The 19,600-nt window shown below is 44.7% G+C and overlaps 1 protein-coding gene across 1 annotated transcript in view; it reads left to right on the plus strand.

The window, feature by feature from the left end:
* The window catches only part of B4GALNT3 (beta-1,4-N-acetyl-galactosaminyltransferase 3), a 78,368-nt gene that overhangs the window by 44,645 nt on the left and 14,123 nt on the right, over window positions 1-19,600 (plus strand). The window contains exons 2-11 of the mRNA XM_082240431.1: window positions 3,931-4,034; window positions 5,646-5,726; window positions 11,084-11,179; window positions 12,200-12,290; window positions 13,444-13,544; window positions 14,083-14,150; window positions 15,704-15,782; window positions 17,478-17,544; window positions 18,032-18,175; window positions 18,366-18,475. Of these exons, the coding sequence (XP_082096557.1) occupies window positions 3,931-4,034; window positions 5,646-5,726; window positions 11,084-11,179; window positions 12,200-12,290; window positions 13,444-13,544; window positions 14,083-14,150; window positions 15,704-15,782; window positions 17,478-17,544; window positions 18,032-18,175; window positions 18,366-18,475 (941 nt within the window). The remainder of the gene's footprint in view (window positions 1-3,930; window positions 4,035-5,645; window positions 5,727-11,083; window positions 11,180-12,199; window positions 12,291-13,443; window positions 13,545-14,082; window positions 14,151-15,703; window positions 15,783-17,477; window positions 17,545-18,031; window positions 18,176-18,365; window positions 18,476-19,600) is intronic.

Genomic DNA, 19,600 nt, shown 5'->3' on the forward strand with positions numbered 1-19,600 from the left:
TCACTAAACTTTTTTTTTTATGCAAGTCAAGCCACCTAATCTGCAACATGTGGGTCTGGTTTTATATCTAGCTTTATTTATGTATTTAAAAATAACTAGCTGGCTACCCCACTCCCCTTTTATTATTATATATTCTGGGACCCGGTTGCTGATGGGACATAATTTTTTTCTTTTCTTTTTTGCATACATGAAATAAAAGATCGAGCAAGAGATGGATGTTGGCAACATAATCTTGTGTATGGTGCAACATGGCCTAGATATTGCTGCACCATAAAATCTAATCAGGCTCCACAAACCCTGCTCTGTCTTCTCTTAATGTGCCAGGCTGGTGACTACAGGGACATACTGGGAAGGGAGCCAGTTTTAATTACAGGATCAGGTGGAAAAATAAATATTCGGATAATCATGGCACCAGGTGTCTGACAAACACATCAATGGATTAATTGCTTCATCTGGTGCTGTTCTCTGCAGTTGTTTGGCTGAAATTGTATATAGCACTGCTGCTGTGTGTATGGTCAGAGGCAGGGGTGGGCCAGCTGGACCACTGGCAGAGGGCCCAGGACCTCAGGGCAGCACACAGCGCCTGGAACTGGACACCTCTCCCTTCCCAGCCTCTTTCCATTTTTTATATTAAAGAAGAAGAGTAAGCCATTGGCACACACACACAAAAAGCAAAACATGGCGCTGCTGTGTTCTCAGCCAATGACAGTGAGCAGAGCTGTTTTCAGCCAATGGGTGGGGACTCAGGTCAGCGGGTGATAGGATTCTATGCTGCTTGCCTACCCGTTTTAGTCAGCGGGTGATAGGATTCTATGCTGCTTGCCTACCTTCCTTCCCTGTGATTCCTTTCATCATAGAAACCAGAATTTATTTTTGTTGAGGCAGGTGCTTCCAATATTTATTTGTGTGTGTGTGTGTGCAAATATTAGTATTTCATGTGTATGTGGATTTTAAAGACATGCCCCCCACGGCAAATTTCATGTATGCAGCAAAAATAAAGTCGATTTATTTTGCATTAAGAATACACTATATACAGCAGTTAACTTTAAGGACTTAGGTATATATGTCTACTCAGCAGTAAGTTTTTTATGTTTAATGAAGCTTATTCCCAGTTAAATTAAATGGGGTATCAGGGTTGCAGAAATCAGACCACATTAATATTGCTTGGAACTGTTTGGCAGGGTGGGGTGCAGAAAATATGGCCCTCCACACAACATAGATGCATCACTGTTGTTAATGAAAGTAAAATTTGATGCCTACAATTCTTATGGGAAAACACTTCTTACTGTTACTTTTTGTAAGGATATTTATATATCTCCTGAAAAAGAAAAAGGAAATGCGGTAAAACTAGCAGTGCTGAAACATCTCTCTGCAGCAATATTTTGTGGACCTTTTTATTTTAACTATTATAAATAAAGGCTGTATTCTTTCTGATCTGGAATGTATGTGGAGTGGTGGGTAGGGGTTTCTGACTCAAAATAGTGTCCCATTCCATGCAAAGCAGGCTATGGCATGATTCCTACAGAGTCAGAGGTGATCTGCACGCAGGGCTACAGGGGGGAAACCAGACTTCTTGAAATTGTCTGGATAAGCTTTTACTAATTTACCCTGACTTGAATTTTCATAGGGTGCAACCTCCTTTATTACATATGTCAAATATGCTAACAAGGTACTGTAATAGATGTACATACTCTAAACTACATTGGAAGATAAATCAAATTAACAGAATGTTATTAAAGAACTAATATACAATGATTACTTAAACACCAAGCATTTATTTTGCAATGGAAATATGTTCTATCATTTTGTGGTACTCTCGTAACATTGCTCTAGAAGTAAAAAAAATTTAAAAAATAAAGGAAAAAAAGTGAATGAGATATTTGTTAATTATATTTGCTCATCTCTGCTTTTCTGGTACATTTCAGGGGCCTTCAAGGGTAAAATACTAGATTATAAGTTGATAATATTTGACCCACTTTACCACTGTATGCATTGCATACATACCATACATATAAAGTAGTTTGAAAGCACCCCATCTCAGAATCCTGGGAACTGAAATCTATACTTCGCAGAACTATAGTTCCCAGCACCCTTAACAAACTATAGTTCCCAGGATTCTTTGGGGAGGTGCTTTAAAGGTAGGGTGTGTATGCAGCCTCAGAATCAGACGCATAAGAAATGCTCAGAGACTGAAGGCTCCTCTGGGGCTCACAGTCTGCAAATTCTTTTGGAAGGTTTTGGAAGGCATTCATCCCCACCCACTGATTTTTACACACTGGACCAGAAGGTTGCATATTCTTTTCCTGCCATTCCCAGGAGCACATCTGGCTGGTACAATTCTGGTCATATAGCAAAGGTGGTAGCATTTTGAGATCAAAGGCAAGCCTAAGAAGCTTGGAAGGAGTTGCTTTCCTTGGACTGGCTGTTCCCCTTCTGTTATAATGAAATCTGATGCCAATAATTTATTTCATAATACATAATTGGTATTCCACGCCTTCAACATGATTGCGATTTAGTTCATTCGGTTGGTTAGCATAAGGAGAGGCCTGTTGGATCAGACCAAAAGCTCATCTCTTCCAGCATCCTGGTTTTCTTTCCCCCAGTGGCCAACTAGATGCCTATGGGAAGCTTGCAGGCAGGACCAGAGTACAGCAGCCCAGCAACTGACATACTGCCTCCAACAGGGGGCAGGCTAGAGCATTGCCATCATGGCTAGCAGCTCCTTGATAGCCTTATCCTCTATCTATTCATTGCTTCACATGGCCAGGAGTCCTAAAGTGATGGTCAGGGACTGGTTGGACGCAGGTTAAATAAGCGCTCTGAATTGTGTCATGCCCCTAGTCCCATGTCCAACTGTACTGTGTTGCTGGAAGAGAGTGGTCTTGGCTTGCCATAAAATGCCTGTACTGTAGTTTCAAGTTGTTTTAACCTATAATGTGGGTATCACAGATTCTGAGCTTTAGACTCTCAATAATCTTTCTGCTTTTACATGGGATTAAGTCCTATGAAAACGATGAGGTGTGTTTGTAAGTAAATACACAGTAGGTTTGTTTATATGGCACTTGATTATCTTTAACATATGGACAGCATTTTCTTATGCCTTATATAAAGGAGTGAGAAAACACTGCCAGCACGACGGCCATGTTCAGACCCTCCAAGCACCCCTGTTTTCCAGGAACAGTCCTGGACTTAGAGAATCCATCCCAGTTTCTGATTTGACACTGGAATGTCCCACTTTTCCTTAGGACGTCCCTATTTTCATTGGAGAAACGTTGGCGGGTATGGAGTTATCCAATCCCTGAGCCAAGGAGATAAGTAACTATGCAACTTTAGAAAACATCTGAAGGCAGTCCTGTATAGGTTTTTAATGTTTAATGTTTTATTCCTTTTTTATATATGTTGGAAGTTGCTCAGATTGGCTGGGGCAACTCAGTCAGATGGGTGGGGTATGATATTATTATTATTATTATTATTATTATTATTATTATTATTATTTGGGATGTCCCTATATTCATTAGAGAAATGTTGGAGGATATGCATGTTTACTTGTGGGCAACCTGCCATGCAATGAATGGCTAGGGTCCAAGGTCGAAAAGTGGGTGGAGCAAAGGATGTGACTCTTGTCTTTGCAGAGTAGGTCATGTTCCAGCCACACAAAAGCCTGAGTTTTCTAAAACAAACAAACAAACAAACAAACAAACAAACAAACAAATGACACACACACCCTCACTGAGATGTTATGACTGTTCAAGGACACAGTCTAGCCAGGCAAAGGCAATCTGAGGATAGTGCAGCAGCTGCATTTAACCCTGAGGCAAAGAGGTTCCCCATTCCTAGCCTATAGGAATTGTTGGTGCTTCCACAATGATTGAGTTGCCATGGTTTTCTTAACCTGAAAGTTTATTTCCGCATTTTCCTTTTACCTTGCAGGATATGGAAGCTGGAGTGAACTAGCTAAAGCTCTGAGGAACCAGGACAGCCCTATAGTGGATCCAAGCCTGCAGTTTTATCTGCCTCAGAAACCAGAAAATCTGGTAAGTTGAACTCATAAGTCATAGTAAGTGCTCCAGATTTAAAAGCAAAGGAATTCAAGTCTCAGGTTAGTGAAAAGAAATGGGGTTGCAAAATCAAGTTTCATCAGTGTACAGTCTCTGCAAGTGTTTACAGTCTGTGTTAATAGATAAGAACTGGATCCTGATTTGTTACACAAAGGTGTGGCTAAAATTATGCATTGCTTTTATTCCAAACAGTTTATGCCCCGCACACCTTAGACATCAGCTATGCTAATTACTCTCTTGGATACAACTGCAGTTGCAGAGGGCACTCTTTTAATAATTACAGATAATTATCAGGTATTTGCAGCAGGAGCAAAAAGGGAGGCATTCTTTATGGCAGTCTATCCACTCCACCCCAGTTACAGTAGGAACTCCCTGCCATTGCTGACTCACCTGACTGCTTTTCAAGAGCATTGGTAAGACCTGCCAATATGGGCTCAGTTTGTGTGATCATGGGAAGTCTAAAAAGGGTGGAGAAATCTCAATACATTTTAGTAGGATGAATTCTTAATCTGCTCTGCCGAGAGTTGGTTTTTGGCATACTTTTATTACCTGCCCCTAACTTTTTATACCAAAATGAGTAATTCAATTCCTTAATCTTTTTATTTGAGCTCTGCATCGGGCAAAAAATCCCTGCATTGCAGGGAGTTGGAGTAGATGACCCTCATGGTCCCTTTCAATTCTACAATTCTGTGATCCTATGATTCTGTGATCGCTTTTTGCCACCTTAACTGTCAGAAAATGTACTGAAAGTAGCAAGAAGAAGGAGCACTTGGGTGTATTTGGCCCAAATACAAAGAGTACATGCCAGAAGAGAATAAACAGGATTCAGCAGCTTGATTTACCTCTCAGATTTTCCTGGAAGACATACGGAGCATTCATTTTGTAGTCTAGTCTAGACCAATGTAGTCCAGCCTTGTAGTTCAATAAAGCCTAGGGACCCAACTCCTATCACCCTCAGCGGCTTACCCAGTTGTCAGGGATAATGGGAGCTGCAGTCCCAACAACATCTGGGAACCCAGGATTGAAGAACATTGATCTTGGCTGCTCTGTCCATTTCTGAGTGACACATTTCCAGGAAGACGTTGACAAACTGGGGTGCTTACAGAGGAGACAACCTAGATGGTGAGGGCTTTTTGGAAACCAAGTCATAAAATAAATGACTGAAAGAGCACGTCATGTTTAAGCTAGGATATGAGATTAAAGGGAGGCATGATAGTTGTCTTCAAATATCGGCAGCGTTGTCCCATAGAAGATGGAGCAGATTTGTTCTCTGTTGCTGTAGTGGCAGGGAAGCAGGTTTCAGCTAAGATAAATTTTCTCCTTCATTTTCTTTCTCATAGACACACCCACACACCATCCATCCATCCTGTCTGCCACACTTTTATCCAGTGGAAATTCAAGCTATTTTCTTCAGCAGTTAGACCAGGAGACTCTTCAGTCTGTGCCCAATGCCCTCAGCATCTCTTTTATCTTTTGTTTTGAACAAGTTTTGATTTGCTTGTGCTCCACAAGCCACCAGTTGTCCACCTCTGAGACATATTCTAGCCAGCCACACAGACTTATTTTCTTGTTTTTCATTCTGTATAGGTTCATAGCAGAGTTAACAGAAGAAGCAACAATAAGACAGATCCTGCAACTTTGATTAACTCTGCCACCTGGAGGCCTGAGGTTAGTGTTCAATATAATGTCTTGCAACTGAATTAATAAACCCATTTAGGTAAGATGCATTTCATACATTTAGTCCGTGTTTATTCAGAAAATGCCCAAATTAGTTGGAATTAAAACTTAGTGAAGTTTTATTTATAAATATCCTCTGGATTGTGCTCCTAACAAAAGATCTAATATGCAAGCAGCCATTAAGCTGTTTGTTTACAGTGTTTGTAGGATATGAGAGATTAAATACATCATAATAAAAACTGTTAAACTTGTATAAAACTGAAAGTGTACAATTATGGCTCCTTGAACTCTGATATGCAACCCTTGAGCTGTCTGTGTCCATATGGTGAGGATGTGAGTAAGAGCCTTCTCGGTGGCTGCTCCCTTCCTTTCTCGAGAAGCTGGACTGGCTCCCTCCTTGTTGTACTCCTGCAAACTTTTTTTTATTCCAGCAAGCTCTGGGGAACTGACAGCTTTGAAGGAAAGGGCTCTTGTGCTGTTTTTGTTTTACTATCTGTGTTTTAGTAAATATGTGTTGTTTTTTACATTTCTTTAATTCCGTAGATATATTTATAACTTTTTAGCAATAGCTTTTTACATGTTTTATCTGTGTATATTTTATCTGTCTTTATTTTAATTTTTGTGAGCCACACTGAGTTCTGGTTCTGGGTAAAAGGCTTAATAATAATAATAATAATAATAATAATAATAATAATAATAATACTTCTTGCCTGGATGAAGGATAAAAAGGAGCGTGTATAAAGAAAACCTTAATGTACAAAGGTTAAATTCTCATCCATTACTTTGGCCACTTTTGTATCTAACCCCGTTCACCGCTGGCATGTGGCTCTTGGCTCATAACGGTTCCCCATCCCTCCTTTCTTTGGTTGGTTTGGAAGTGTGTCTTATTGTCTTTGTTTAGTTCTTTGGGCTTAAAGGCTTTCCATCTCATTTCTCTGGATTTGGTGAAGTTGTGTTGATAAAAGTTTGCAAAGCTATGGCAAATGGAGTTCAAAATGGCAGGTGGGTTTATTTCCACACACATCGACCTACACTTTTGCTAATTCTGACAGAGACCCTTTGTAACCCAGATTCTTTTTCCCAGTGATATCAGCTCACCCATATTGTCACTGATTTCTGTCAAATTGGGGGGGGCAGGGTCACAGGGGCGGAGGAAGGGTGTGTGTTGGGGGTGGTCTGCCCCGGGTGTCTTTGCTGAGGGGGGTGTCATTGGCAACTCCCAAGCCTACCCCAAGCTGTCGGGGGAAGTGGGGGAGCTGCACCGCTTTGCCAGCGGCATTCCCCCCTTCCCCCTTCGTTTTGACAGCTGGGGAGGCTTGGGAATTGCGGGCGGGCAGTGCGCCGAATGTCCGCCATGGGCGGCTCGTTCCGCCCCCAGCTGCAGGGTGCACGCTCCGCTCCATGCACCTGAGTGGCTATTCCATGCCAGGGAGGGCACCTTCCGCACCCCGCATCCCTCGGGAGCGCGCCTGCCCTGGGCAACATGGGCATATGCTCTGCTGCTGCATGATCATCTGAGGCAAACCAAAGGATTATGAACTGAACCCTGTTCTGTTCCTGAATTTATTTTTTTTATTTTTTTTGTTCCTCAGATTAATTTACTGTTGAAACATAGCAGTTTGTGGATTAAGCATGAGAAATCCATACCACTTCACAAATTAATTACAGGGGGCATTCAATACTTCTGTTGTATTGTCAGCATCTGCCTAAGCATGCTATTGCGCTGTGGTTCCTGCGGCTGATAAAAGGGCCCAGAAAGAGGATTGGGGATGGTTTTATTTCTGCATGTAATAGAGCTAGTCTTCATTTGAACAGAAGGTATGTGTTCCTGGCAATAAAAGGAGGTTTGCAACAATAAGGCATCTTTGACAGAAGAAGAGCTTTGGCATATTTCCCCCACATAGCAGTTTTTAAGAATGGAAAACCAGAACAGGGATTGGCCTTGAAAACCTGGTACTACTTCACTCATGAGGGTTGCAGCAGAACCCCGTGTGTGTGTGGTGACTGTATGCTCTTCTTCGTGCATCCAGGCCAGGGGTCAGCAACCTTTTTCAGCCGTGGGCCAGTCCACTATTCCTCAGACCATGTGGTGGGCTGGACTATATATTTTTTTTTGGGGGGGGTGAACGAATTCCTATGCCCCACAAATAATCCAGAGATGCATTTTAAATAAAAGGACACATTCTACTCATGTAAAAACACACTAATTCCCAGACCGTCCGCAGGCCGGATTGAGAAGGCGATTGGGCTGCATCTGGCCCCCGGGCCTTAGGTTGCCTAACCCTGATCCAGGCTGTGGTTCTGCCAAGCAAAAGTGCTCATTAGTACAGCGGTACCTTGGGTTACAGATGCTTCAGGTTACATACACTTCAGGTTACAGACTCCGCTAACCCAGAAATAGTACCTCAGGTTAAGAACTTTGCTTCAGGATGAGAACAGAAATCGCGCGGCGGCGGCGCGGCAGCAGCAGGAGGCCCCATTAGCTAAAGTGGTGTCTCAGGTTAAGAACAGTTTCAGGTTAAGAACGGACCTCCGGAACGAATTAAGTGCTTAACCCGAGGTACCACTGTATTTGACCAGCAGCGGCAATTGTTAGAGAGCTCCCCAACTCTGTCCTAAGGGAATTGAGTTTTCATGGTTGTTCAGTGTTCAAGAAAGCGTGTGACTACAGGACAGTACAGACACATGTTGTTAAACTACAAGTCTTAAAGGTAATCTGGAACTGGCAGTCCTGAACTGGGAGTTGTAACGGGAGTGCTACTGACCCTAGACAGTACAGTGGTGCCCCGCAAGACGAATGCCTCGCAAGACGGAAAACTCGCTAGACGAAAGAGTTTTCCGTTTTGGAGGTGCTTCGCAAAACGAATCTCCTATGGGCTTGCTTCGCAAGACGACAATGTCTTGCGAGTTCCTGCTGGTTTTTTTCCTCCCCCCCTTTTTCTAAGCCGCTAAGCCGCTTATCAGCTGATCCGATCAGCAGATAAGCCGCTAATAGCGCTAATCCGCTAATCCGTCAATGGGCTTGCTTCGCAAGACGAAAAAACCACTAGACGAAGAGAATCACAGAACGGATTCTTTTCGTCTTGCGAGGCACCACTGTACTTGAAAGTGAACCATTTGCTTGTTGGAAGAGGCGGTACCTGCACAAATTGATGACATTGCTGCCTTCTTTTTCACCTCTTCGCTGTACCTGAGAATAGAAGAGGTCCTTATTGCTGACATTTCTTAACAGATTTTCCACAAGTGCATAGTTTTGCATCCAAGTCGTGACTATAGAATGGCTATAATCATTGGAAGTTTATCCAGGGAGGAGAAGCCTGGATGTTCAGTGGAGAAACACAAGAGTCCTATAAGCAAAACTGAGGGGGGGGGGAATGTCATACGCAGCACCACAATGCCTCCATTCTTCTCTGGCTCAAACCTCCTTTTTGTCTAATTTATCTTCACCTGCATTTACACATTCTTCAGATTGTGTGTAGCTGATTTGCCCCAGAGATGCGGAACTGCCAAACAATAAAAAACAGAGCAAAGCTTTTTGTTTCCTTTATTTCTAGCAATCACAGACCCCTCCCCAAGGGGCTGCTTTCAATGCTGCATTTCTATATTTTGAGTTTTGCAGGATGGCAACCAGAAAATGGCTTGTCCCGTGGAACTTGGGCATAGGGAAGAAGACAGCCAAAGTGGTGTCTTCCAGATGTTGTTGTTGGACCCCAATTCCCATCATCCCAGTCAGCATGACCAGTGGTGAGGGATGATGGGAGTCAGAAGTCCAACAATATCTAGAGGACACTTTGCTGTCTACACCATGGCATAGGGCATTTTACAGCAACCAAGTCATCTTGCCTGATGCTAAGCAGTTCTGGGTGTGGTCAGTGGCTCTAAGGGTGACCACCTGAATCCTTCCTTCCTCGAGGTTTCCAAGAGGAAAAGGACAAGGTATAAATGTAACACATAAACTATTTTTCTAGCTTGGGAATGGTTGCATCAGATGCACAAATGAGAGTGTCTGGATTTTTTGTATAGGGATGTTGAATTTCATTTTCTGGCTACTTCTCTTGTTTTAATTTTTTTTAATGGTTTTATGTTATTTTTATTTATTTATTAAATTTATATATTGCCCGTCATCCAAAGATCACAGGGCAGTTTACAATATATAAACACAAAAAACCCACAGCATAACAGCAACAACAAAAAGCAATATCCCCTTCCCTGTTTGTTTATTGCTGTAAACTGCTTTGTTGTTTTTTATGATATAGTGGTATAAGAATACTTTTATAAATAAATAAAATATGCCTTTTCAAAATATGGCGTAAGGAAGGTGTCCCAAGCTCTCTGTCCTCCCCTCGCCCCCATTGCTTTCTGTTTCAGCAACGTTTGGGCCTCTTATCTTTTCCTTGCCCTTAGTTCTCTTTTTCGAGGAACACGTCTGGCAGGAATAAATATTTGCTGTGTAGAAAGAGATGGCCATTTTGCAGCCCACGTGAGATTAGAGATTTATACCCTCTCTTTGTTGTGCAAATCTGCTTCTCCCTATAAAGCTGTTTACCCAAAAAGGGTTGGGCTGCGGGGTCTGATAACCTAGAATTCCATTTTAAAGTAAGTAGAAATCTCTAGGCCTCCAATGTGCATGTCTAGTAATTCAAGTTAGCCAGCACTTCTGATAAAGTGCGTGAAAAGACCTGTGCACACACCTGACTGTTAATACACCTGTTGAGTAAGCTTTAAATTAGGACTGTTGCCCAGCACTCATTTAGAATAGATCCCAGGCCCAGCTGGAGCTCTCTAAACCTTGGACAGGATGTTGTTGTTGTTTAGTCGTTTAGTCGTGTCCGACTCTTCATGACCCCATGGACCAGAGCACGCCAGGCACTTCTGTCCTCCACTGCCTCCCGCAGTTTGATCAAACTCATGCTGGTAGCTTAACTTTTATATACCTGTTGTCTTTGTCCATGGAGTTTTCTTGGCAGGGATACTGGAGTGGCTTGCCGGTTCCTACTCCAGGTGGATCACGTTTGGTCAAAACTCTCCACTATGACCTGTTCATCTTGGGTGCCCTGCTCGGCATAGTTCATAGCTTCTCTGAGTTCTTCAAGCCCCTTCGCCACGGCAAGGCAGGATAGTACTGTGCAAAACTGGCAAGTGAAAGGCTTCAATTTGGAACAGTTCTGGTTATTTCCCTACTAAACCATAAAAAGCACCAGTCTCAGATGGGGAATACATTCCTCTTAAAAACCTTTGGCAAGTCAACACACCCTCTTGCTATACCAGGTTGCAAATGAGTGGGTGTGCCATATGGGCACCAGATCACCTGGACTGTGATTAATAGGAGTATCTCTTTATGCTTGAAGTTCCAGGGCCAAGTCAACCTTCATGTCTTTGAGGACTGGTGCGGTGGCTCCGTGGAACAGCTGAGGAGGAACCTCCACTTTCCATTGCATCCCCACGTGAGTCTTTTGTATCCTTGTGCCAAATGGAGGGTCCTCTTTTCTTAGGTTCTGCCCAGCTTCCTAACCAACTGTGAGTCAGTGGAGGTTGGTCCCGTATTGGCGAATGGGACACTGTCCCTCCAACCTCCCTCCACCTGCCTGCCTTCTTACCTACAACTTCTCGGGGTGTGGCTCCACCTACTGTTGGTCTCCCTGCCTTCCTCCCTACCTGTCCCAATGGGCACCAGCCACCACTGCTAGAGTCAGCAGACATTTGCTGCAAATGCTATACACACTTAGCTAGGAGTTATTCCCGTTGAATTCATTGGGATTCATTCTGAGTAGGGTTTTGACTTGAAGAACCACCAGCTTCATGGTTTGCTTGTTTTTAAGCATTGTGGAAGATACCTGGCCACTGAAATTTACCTCCAGAGAGTAGCCAGAAAGAGAAAGAGAAAGAGGGAGGGAGAGAGGGAGAATATCTGTTTTAGCAAGGGCTTCATTGCAAATTCCTTCCTGATCCTGGAGAAAGCTGAACTCCTACCACCCAACTGCAAAGGGTAGGAGCAAACTTTGCTCCAGAGTCACAAATGGGGTTTCACTGAACCCTCTCCTAACATGGAGCAAAAAACCTTCAGTTTAGCAAGGCCTTCGATGCAACCCCCTTTGTGATCCTGGAGCAAGGTTCTTTGAAGGTGTGCTGGGAATGTGCCTTCAAAGAGGTTTTCACCTGACATCATTGTGGGCGGTCCTACTCACCTGTCAGATTTGGCAGATGAGGGGTTGGGCAGATATAGGGGTAGGGCTGCATGTTTTTCATACTGACAAGGAAAACCCAAGCCTGTAAAACACTCCAGGAAATGGAGAGCAAGGACCAACCCCAGGGCCATTACTTATTTCAGGTTACTCAGCCTTTGCTCTTCATTTTCTGCTTCTGTGCTCCCTTCTCTACCTTCTCCCAATAGATGCTTCCCCTTCCCCTGCCTCCAATCCAATTTCATAATTGCTTACTTGCTTTTTCCCCCATTACACTTTCAGACACGGACTACTCTGAAGAAACTGGCAGCATCTCCAAAGTGGACAAACTATGGGCTACGCATCTTTGGCTATCTGCATCCCTTCAGTGATGGTGAGGGAGAGACTGATATGGGCCCAGGTTGGAGGGAATCTGATGAAAACAGAAGGCTTTAAACCTGAACAAAACAACATTTTACGTTTTTTTACTTCTTTCATTTATTTATGTACTGCTTCCAGTTTTTAGAAGGAGGTTCATTCTTATTCAATGCTCATTTGAAAAGAAACTTATTGAGGTTTCTCACAGATGAGCAGTAGGGAGCCTGAGACCCTCCAGATGTTGCTAGACTCCAAACTCTCTTAAGCTGGAGTCAGCATAGAACCAATGGTCCAGGATGATGGGAGTTGTAGTCCAACAACATCTGGCAGACCATAGCTGCCTCCACCCCTGTAACAGAGAAAAGATGTGTGACACGCCTTTACAAAATCTTTTCCCATACTGCTGTTTCAAAACGTGTATAGCATCTCAACAAGTTTTCCAGAATTATTAGTGATAGCTTGACCCTTTATAATAACCCATTTGATGAGAACAAGGGGGACTGCTTGCAGTTTGCCTTCACATAGCCCCATGCTGTACTTAGAAGTCTCAGCAATAAGGGCTTCAATGTGTAGCAACCCCTGATGTCACTAGGATGTCAGGTGACTGACAGGTGGGCATTCCAAGCGGCCTGCCAGGGGTGGGGAGATCATGAAGTGGCCTGCAGACTAGAAGAGCTTTGTCACTCCGGATATAGAGGTATTTAGGAGACTTCTTGGCAACCTTGTAAAACTCCCATCCTTGGGGAGCAGCCTTTGCCAACCAAGTCCCCTCCAGATGTTGGGCCAGAGCTTGCAGCTGGCTAGGGCTGATTGGAGTTGTAATCCAACAACCTGTGGCGGGCACCACATATAAATCCTGTTGGATAAATATATATATAACCAGATATTTCATCAGCAGCATGCATTCCAGTTCGTTGCAGTGCTCATGACAGGAGAGGAGAGTACAACGAGAAACGAGTAGGTCAGGCAAAGAAGAGCACTTGGAACATTCCTTTCTGCTCTCATAGCACAAAACTAGAGGTTTAGGTGTCTACATTCTGGTTCTCCCCCCTTCCACCTTCAAAAGAGGGATTAAGGCTTGCCTTCCATTGGAGAAGAAAGCTATTCTCTTTGTCTCCCAAACAGAATTTCCTAATGTACCAGTTAATCCCAGGAATCTCTCTCTCTAGGTGAGTTTCAGTTTGCTATTTCTGCCGACGACAATGCAGAGTTCTGGCTGAGTCCAGGCGAGAGCATCTTGGACCTCCAGCTGCTGGCAAGTGTCGGCAAGGTACAGTACCTGGGGCCTGGTGGGGCAGCGGCGATTGGCACTGTGGCCAATGTGCAAGCCTAGCAATGGTGTCGCAATCGGCAGTGAACTCCCTCGCAGGATATTGGACATCTACTGTTCTTTCAGCTTTGCTTTGAAACAGCTGGATGCTGCTCTGCATCAAGGTTCAAGAATGACTAAAAATACCAATCAACAGCACTGGATCCACAGGAACATAAGGCGAGTCTGCTGGCCCATAAGGCTAATGGACCATCTATTCCAGCATCATGTTCTCAAGGTGGCCGGCCAGATGTTTATGCGAAGCCTGCAAACTAGGCATGAGCACTCTGCCCACCTGTGATTCCCAGCTCAGAGGCATATAATGCCTTTTGACAATGGAGGTGGAACATAGCCAGCATACCCTTTAGTAAATTATTGAACACTTGCATTATTTAACTTGGGAAGGGCTCACAGCTGCTCAGTAAGCAAACAAGGAGTGTGCTGCAACTCCATCTGCTTGAGGAATAACGTAAAGGGGACTTTTTCTGTCTTTGTACAGACTGGGAAGGAATGGACGGCACCTGGGGAGTTTGGGAAATTCAAGAGCCAGAAGTCGAGGCCAGTGAAGTGAGTGAACTTCTTAGCTGCTGCTTCTGTTTTGCCCAGCAGGCTGCAAGCCTACTCAGTTGTCACCGACCACCAAGGACCCACGCAGCCTCTTGCCCTGCATTAAACACAATCAGCATGCATTCTCCCATACTGATCTCCAAGTTTTTAAAAATACTGTTTTAGAACATTGCAACTTCAAGTGTGTGTGTGTGTGTGTGTGTGTGTAAGTTAAGGTTACCAGACATCCCCATTACCCGGGGACAGTCCCCGGATTTACAAACCACTCCCCTGACAAAATCCATCCATTCCAACTGAAGTTGAAAAGTGTCCCTGGATTCATTGAAAAATATCTGGTAACCTCAGTGTAAGTAAATTAAGCTTTATCATCAGTAGTGTGCTGTTTGTCCTGCTTAAACCTTAAAATAACCTGAGAGTGCCTCCTGGTGGCTATTATCGGTATTTCCTAGAGACAAACTAATTTCTCTCTTTTCTCTGATGAGATAAATTTCCCCTAAGATTCTCAATAATCAAATGGCAACTATGGATTCAATCAGCCAATGTTGTCCATGTCTAGGCTGCAATAATCATTTGACAAATGTGCCATCTGAAAATTAGCCACCCACCCTGTCTTGTGTTGCTCTGTTTCCCTGCTTTGAGGAACTGGAACTCTGTAACTCTTGAGCTGCATGCACAGCACATGTTTGAAGCGCAGTCTCTTTTCCTGTGATCTGCTTCTAGATAATCACACCCGCACCATACATGGCTTCCCCCATGAAAATATTGGGAACTGTAGTTCACCCTTCACAGAGCTGCAATTTCCAATACCCTTAACAAACTACAATTCCCAGGATTCTTTGGGGGAAGTCATGTGCTTTAAATGCATGGTGTGTACACAGTCCAAAGGGCTGAAGGCTCCACTGTGAGTCTTACCCAGGCAGGTGCTCTTGTATACTCCTAGCCAGGGACTTCAGCTGTGGTTTTGAAGTTCCTGCCTGGATCACCATTTCCTTAGTTCCTGAGAGAGACAGGAGGGTATAGAACAGCCCAGGAACCCAACCCAGGCAGCTGGTGTGGCAATCTCAACTCCTGAGGCAGGGATGGTTGGATCCAGTGACTCCATGGTTTATGGTTTCTAATCCTGCTGCTCCTCCAAGGACACTTCAGGTTCTAGGTCTGGGCAGGACTGAACTCTGACACTCTGACAGTCTTTCAAATTGCACAGATTGATGCTGTCAGCAATGGCAGAAAGTATTCCCCATCTTCCATGGAGACTTTGCCATTAGATGAATTGACTTGTTCATTGCCTAATTTGAGCAAAGATGAAGGAAATCATAGAATCCAGTGGCTATATCCCTTAGCTGGAAGGAATAATTCATCAAAGGCTTAAATAGAACTCCAACCCAGTTTGAGTTCTTGGAAGACATCACTGTACAGAACCAATGGAATCCACCTCCTTTTGACCAAAGAGTAGTAGTCCAAAGTGATGTGGCTACTTCAGTTTCCATGATTGCTTAAGTGGGGAAAAGATGTTCTGCCTTAATAGTGTTTCTTTGTCCACTTCTCTCTCACAGGTTGTCTGCCACAAGCAAGTACTACTTTGAGGTGCTACACAAGCAAGATGACAAAGGAACAGACCATGTGGTAGTGGCAGTGAGTACTCAGGCTAGGGCTTCATTCAGATGGCACTTTATTTCATCATCCCAACATTTCCTTCCCAACTTATTTTTGCATTTTTATGTGATCTATCCCACATGCTCAGAGAAGACCAATTAATTGATCGCTTGAAATGTCTGACATACTCCTGAGTGTTGCATTGTTGTTGCTGTTTTTAATTTAAGAAGACTAGAAAATCACGTACATCAGGCAGATGACAAATACTAAATTTGATTGAGTAACCAAAACAGTAACTGTAATGTATTCTTCCAGTACTATACATCTAATAATGCCAAAGGCACACACTAAGCTATCTCAGGAGCAAGGATTAAATTAAACAATGAGCAATGAGTGTTATTTTTGATAGTTTTGCTCATCCATTTTTGCCTGGATAATCCTCCTTTGTGAAAAGCCTCACTATCTTCACACACAGTGTAATATATTAACAGGATCTGAAATTGGGAAAGGATTCCTTGACTTTGTAGATCACAATTGTATATTGTGTACCAAATTACCTTGGACCAGTTATGTATAAGTACAGAAGAGGTTAGGGCTCTTAATAGTTGTGCAGAAGAGGAAATTTTAGCAAGGGCAGCCTTTTCTACACAACTATTAAAGGTACAGGAGCCCCCATGCTCAGTGGCGTAGCGTGGGTTGTCAGCACCCGGGGCAAGGCAAGTAATTTGCGCCCCCTAACCCGTGGATTTTAGCACTCGAGTGCGAGCGTGCCCCCCCAGATGTTGCGCCCGGCCCCCCTGCACCCCCACGCTACGCCACTGGGGCTGGGGGCAAGCGAAGGAGCCAAGGACCCCCCCCAAGGCTCAGCAGGAATTTATTATTTGCGGAGCCCCTGCGGGCCGAGGCAGCCGAAGCCCCCTCCCCTCGGGCGCCTCCCCGCCCCCTCCTCTCCTTGGGCTGTAGGTGGAGCTCCAGATCCGGGCTTGGCGAGCGCCTCTCCTCCTCCCGGCCGGGTCCGGGGGCTTCCAGCCGTGCTCCGTCCTCGCCCCCCGCGGCTGAGACTTGCGCTGAGAGCCTGAGCCAGCGGCGCCCCCTTCTGCCGGGAGACCCTCGCCCGCCCGCCGGCTTCCTCTCGGAGGGTTTTGGGGAGCGCAGGGTGCGGCGAGGCCCCTCGGAGCTCTCCTCCCTCCCAGTCGGCAGAAGCAGCCGCCGCCTGTGGCTGGGCCGAGGGGATGGCGTCGGCGGCGTTGGGGTGCGGAGGCTGCCCGTGCCCGGCCAGGCGTCGGTGGCGGCGTCGGCGCTGCTGCAGCGGCTGCTCCTCCTGCGAGCAGTGAGTGGAGCGCAGCGGCGGCGGGGGGCGCGCGCGCGCTAGAGTGCAAGGCTGGTGGCGGCGGCGGGGAGCCCGGCGGAGGAAGGAACTTGTCCCTTCCCTCTGGACTCGCGCCCCCCCCAGATGTTGCGCCTGGTGCGGCCGGCACCCCTGGCACCCCCAACGCTACGCCACTGCCCATGCTGTCTCATTTTGGCCACCAGACCTGTATAGCAGTCCACCAGGGCAACAAATCTCCTGGCTTTTCTGCTTGCTAGAGATCTGTTGAACCACAATATGTAAGCAGTGGACTTTATATAGCTTGGCAAACTCCTAGTCGTGTGGGTCTGTTGTAGACAGATCTCTCTTTCCTTTCCTAATTGTCAAATTTATAAACTTTGAATGCATCTGTCTTTCTCTTTCAGTGGAAGCTGAATGACCCAGAAACCAAGTTTGCTGTTATTGACTCTGAATCCCTCTCCCTTTATGCTAGTAAGTATCTTCCCCTCCTGCCCCCCAGGACTAATAAGGCTAAATGGGCTTTTTGTTGCTGTTAGTCTTCCTTCCTTCCTATCAACAGAAAAGCTTTGCCTCTAACCGCAGCACATCCTAGGCAGATGCAGAAATATTGCACTATGCCCTTCACTTCATACCAGGTTTATTTCATAGGTTTTTGAGAGGCACTGAGCTTTGAGGGAGGGCAGAAAATAGCCTGGGAGGCTTGTGAAATGGGACTTGCATGTAATTTACTGAAATTTGGAATTCAGGTTGGGTTGCCAGATTAGCATTTAAAAATAAGGAGCACTTTGAGCTGTGAAATCCCTTGAAGCTTGTTAGCAGTATGTGACAGAATTGACAAGAGTTAGAGTTGCAAGAAGAAGAATATATCCAGCTGTCTTAAGAAGGTGAATTATTCCTTCTTCCTTCCTTCCTACCCTTTCCCACTATTTCTCTCCCCACCCACCCCAATGTGCTTTAGATGAAACACTTTTGAAAATGGACGAAGTTGGTCACATCCCGCAGACACTGGCTACGAATCCAAAACAGATTGTGTACAATCAGGGTGCAATGGAGCACTCAGCTGACATGCTGAAGCCTGACCCCCGGGACACCATTTATAAATGTAAGCATCTAGCTTGCTGCCAGAGCATAGGATTGCAGCCTTAGATGGTTTTGCTTGGGGCTGATCTAGAGCATCTAGATACAAAAGAGAACAAGCTCCTATGTATTTAATGGTTAGTAGGAGCTCTCTCCCGACTGCCTTATGCCGATCTGCTTCTGTCATAGCCTCTCATTTATTTTCTGTTTCTCAGTGCCTCTCGTAAGGAAGTCACAGTTGCGCAAGATCCTTCCAGACTGCCCTTACAAACCAAGCTACCTGGTCAATGGATTCCCTCTGGAGCGCTATCAAGGGCTTCAGTTTGTAAGTCTTAATTCTCAACTCAAGTCTTTGCCCAGCTTGCAGCTGCTGCTAACACTGAAGCTTAGGTTAAAGGCTGGCTTTCCTTTTAGGAAGGTGTGTGTAGTTGTCCACAGTGGCATGTGATGTTAGTGGATCATCAAATCGTGATCTATTGCTCCACTGTCATTTTTGTGTGTGCTTGCATGAACTTTCTTTCAAAGTGGTAGCTGGATGTGAGCTCACGTGGTGATGCCCAAGCTCCGTAGCTAAGATTGCCTCTGTTTTGCTTGCTCTGCTCCTCTAAGTTCAAACGTATCTTCTCCACTTATCTTGGGGCCTTAGTAGGGGGCAGCTCAATTCTGGTTGCCACACATTTGATTGGCTGAACACCAATGGCATTCATTCTTTCTCCAGTTTAGGCGCTAACTGGGATAACTTGCCACATTGAGTTTACACTTTCTTTTAACCAGTTCACCCAGATGAGAACATTCCTGTAACATGAAATAATGAATCTCTGTAGTGCAGAGCTTTCCAAACTTTTCATGTCTGTGACACACTTTTTAGACATGCATCATTTTGCTGCACAGTAATTCAGTTTTACTAGCAAACCGGAGGTTAAACTAACCACTTTCCAGCCCGCCCGCCCCCCTGGAGGAGCGTGGGACATGTTCACATCAGACACCTACACACTGCAGCCGACACATGCACGTGTCGTGACACATAGTATGGAAAGCTCTGCTGTAGTGGATCAGTCAACATCTCAGACCTTAAATACCTTATGGGAAATGCAATTGATTATTCTGAGCAGTACTTGATGGTCATTTGAGTAGCATAGATGCTCAGTTACCCTGAAATTGCAGCTGCTGTCATGTGCTTCACTGTTTGTTTCTGTTACAGAAGAGTTAAACCCAGGGCTTTAAATGTTGTTCTTGTTAGCATATATCAACTACCTTTTTCAAGCTCAAAAATAAGGAAAAGAGCTTCTAAATGTTTACAGGTGATTATCTCCCCTCTTTCGTTTTGGAATAAGTGACTACAAAATCAATAGCACGACCATTGTCCTTGGTTTGGAAAACTAAGCATCTCTCTCAAAATTCTACACACGTACACAACAGTCAGTATAAATAAATCTGAGGCAAGGTTATT

The sequence above is a fragment of the Podarcis vaucheri genome (genome assembly GCF_965113315.1).
Source record: "Podarcis vaucheri genome assembly, chromosome: 10".
In the NCBI taxonomy this organism is placed as follows: Eukaryota; Metazoa; Chordata; class Lepidosauria; order Squamata; family Lacertidae; genus Podarcis; species Podarcis vaucheri.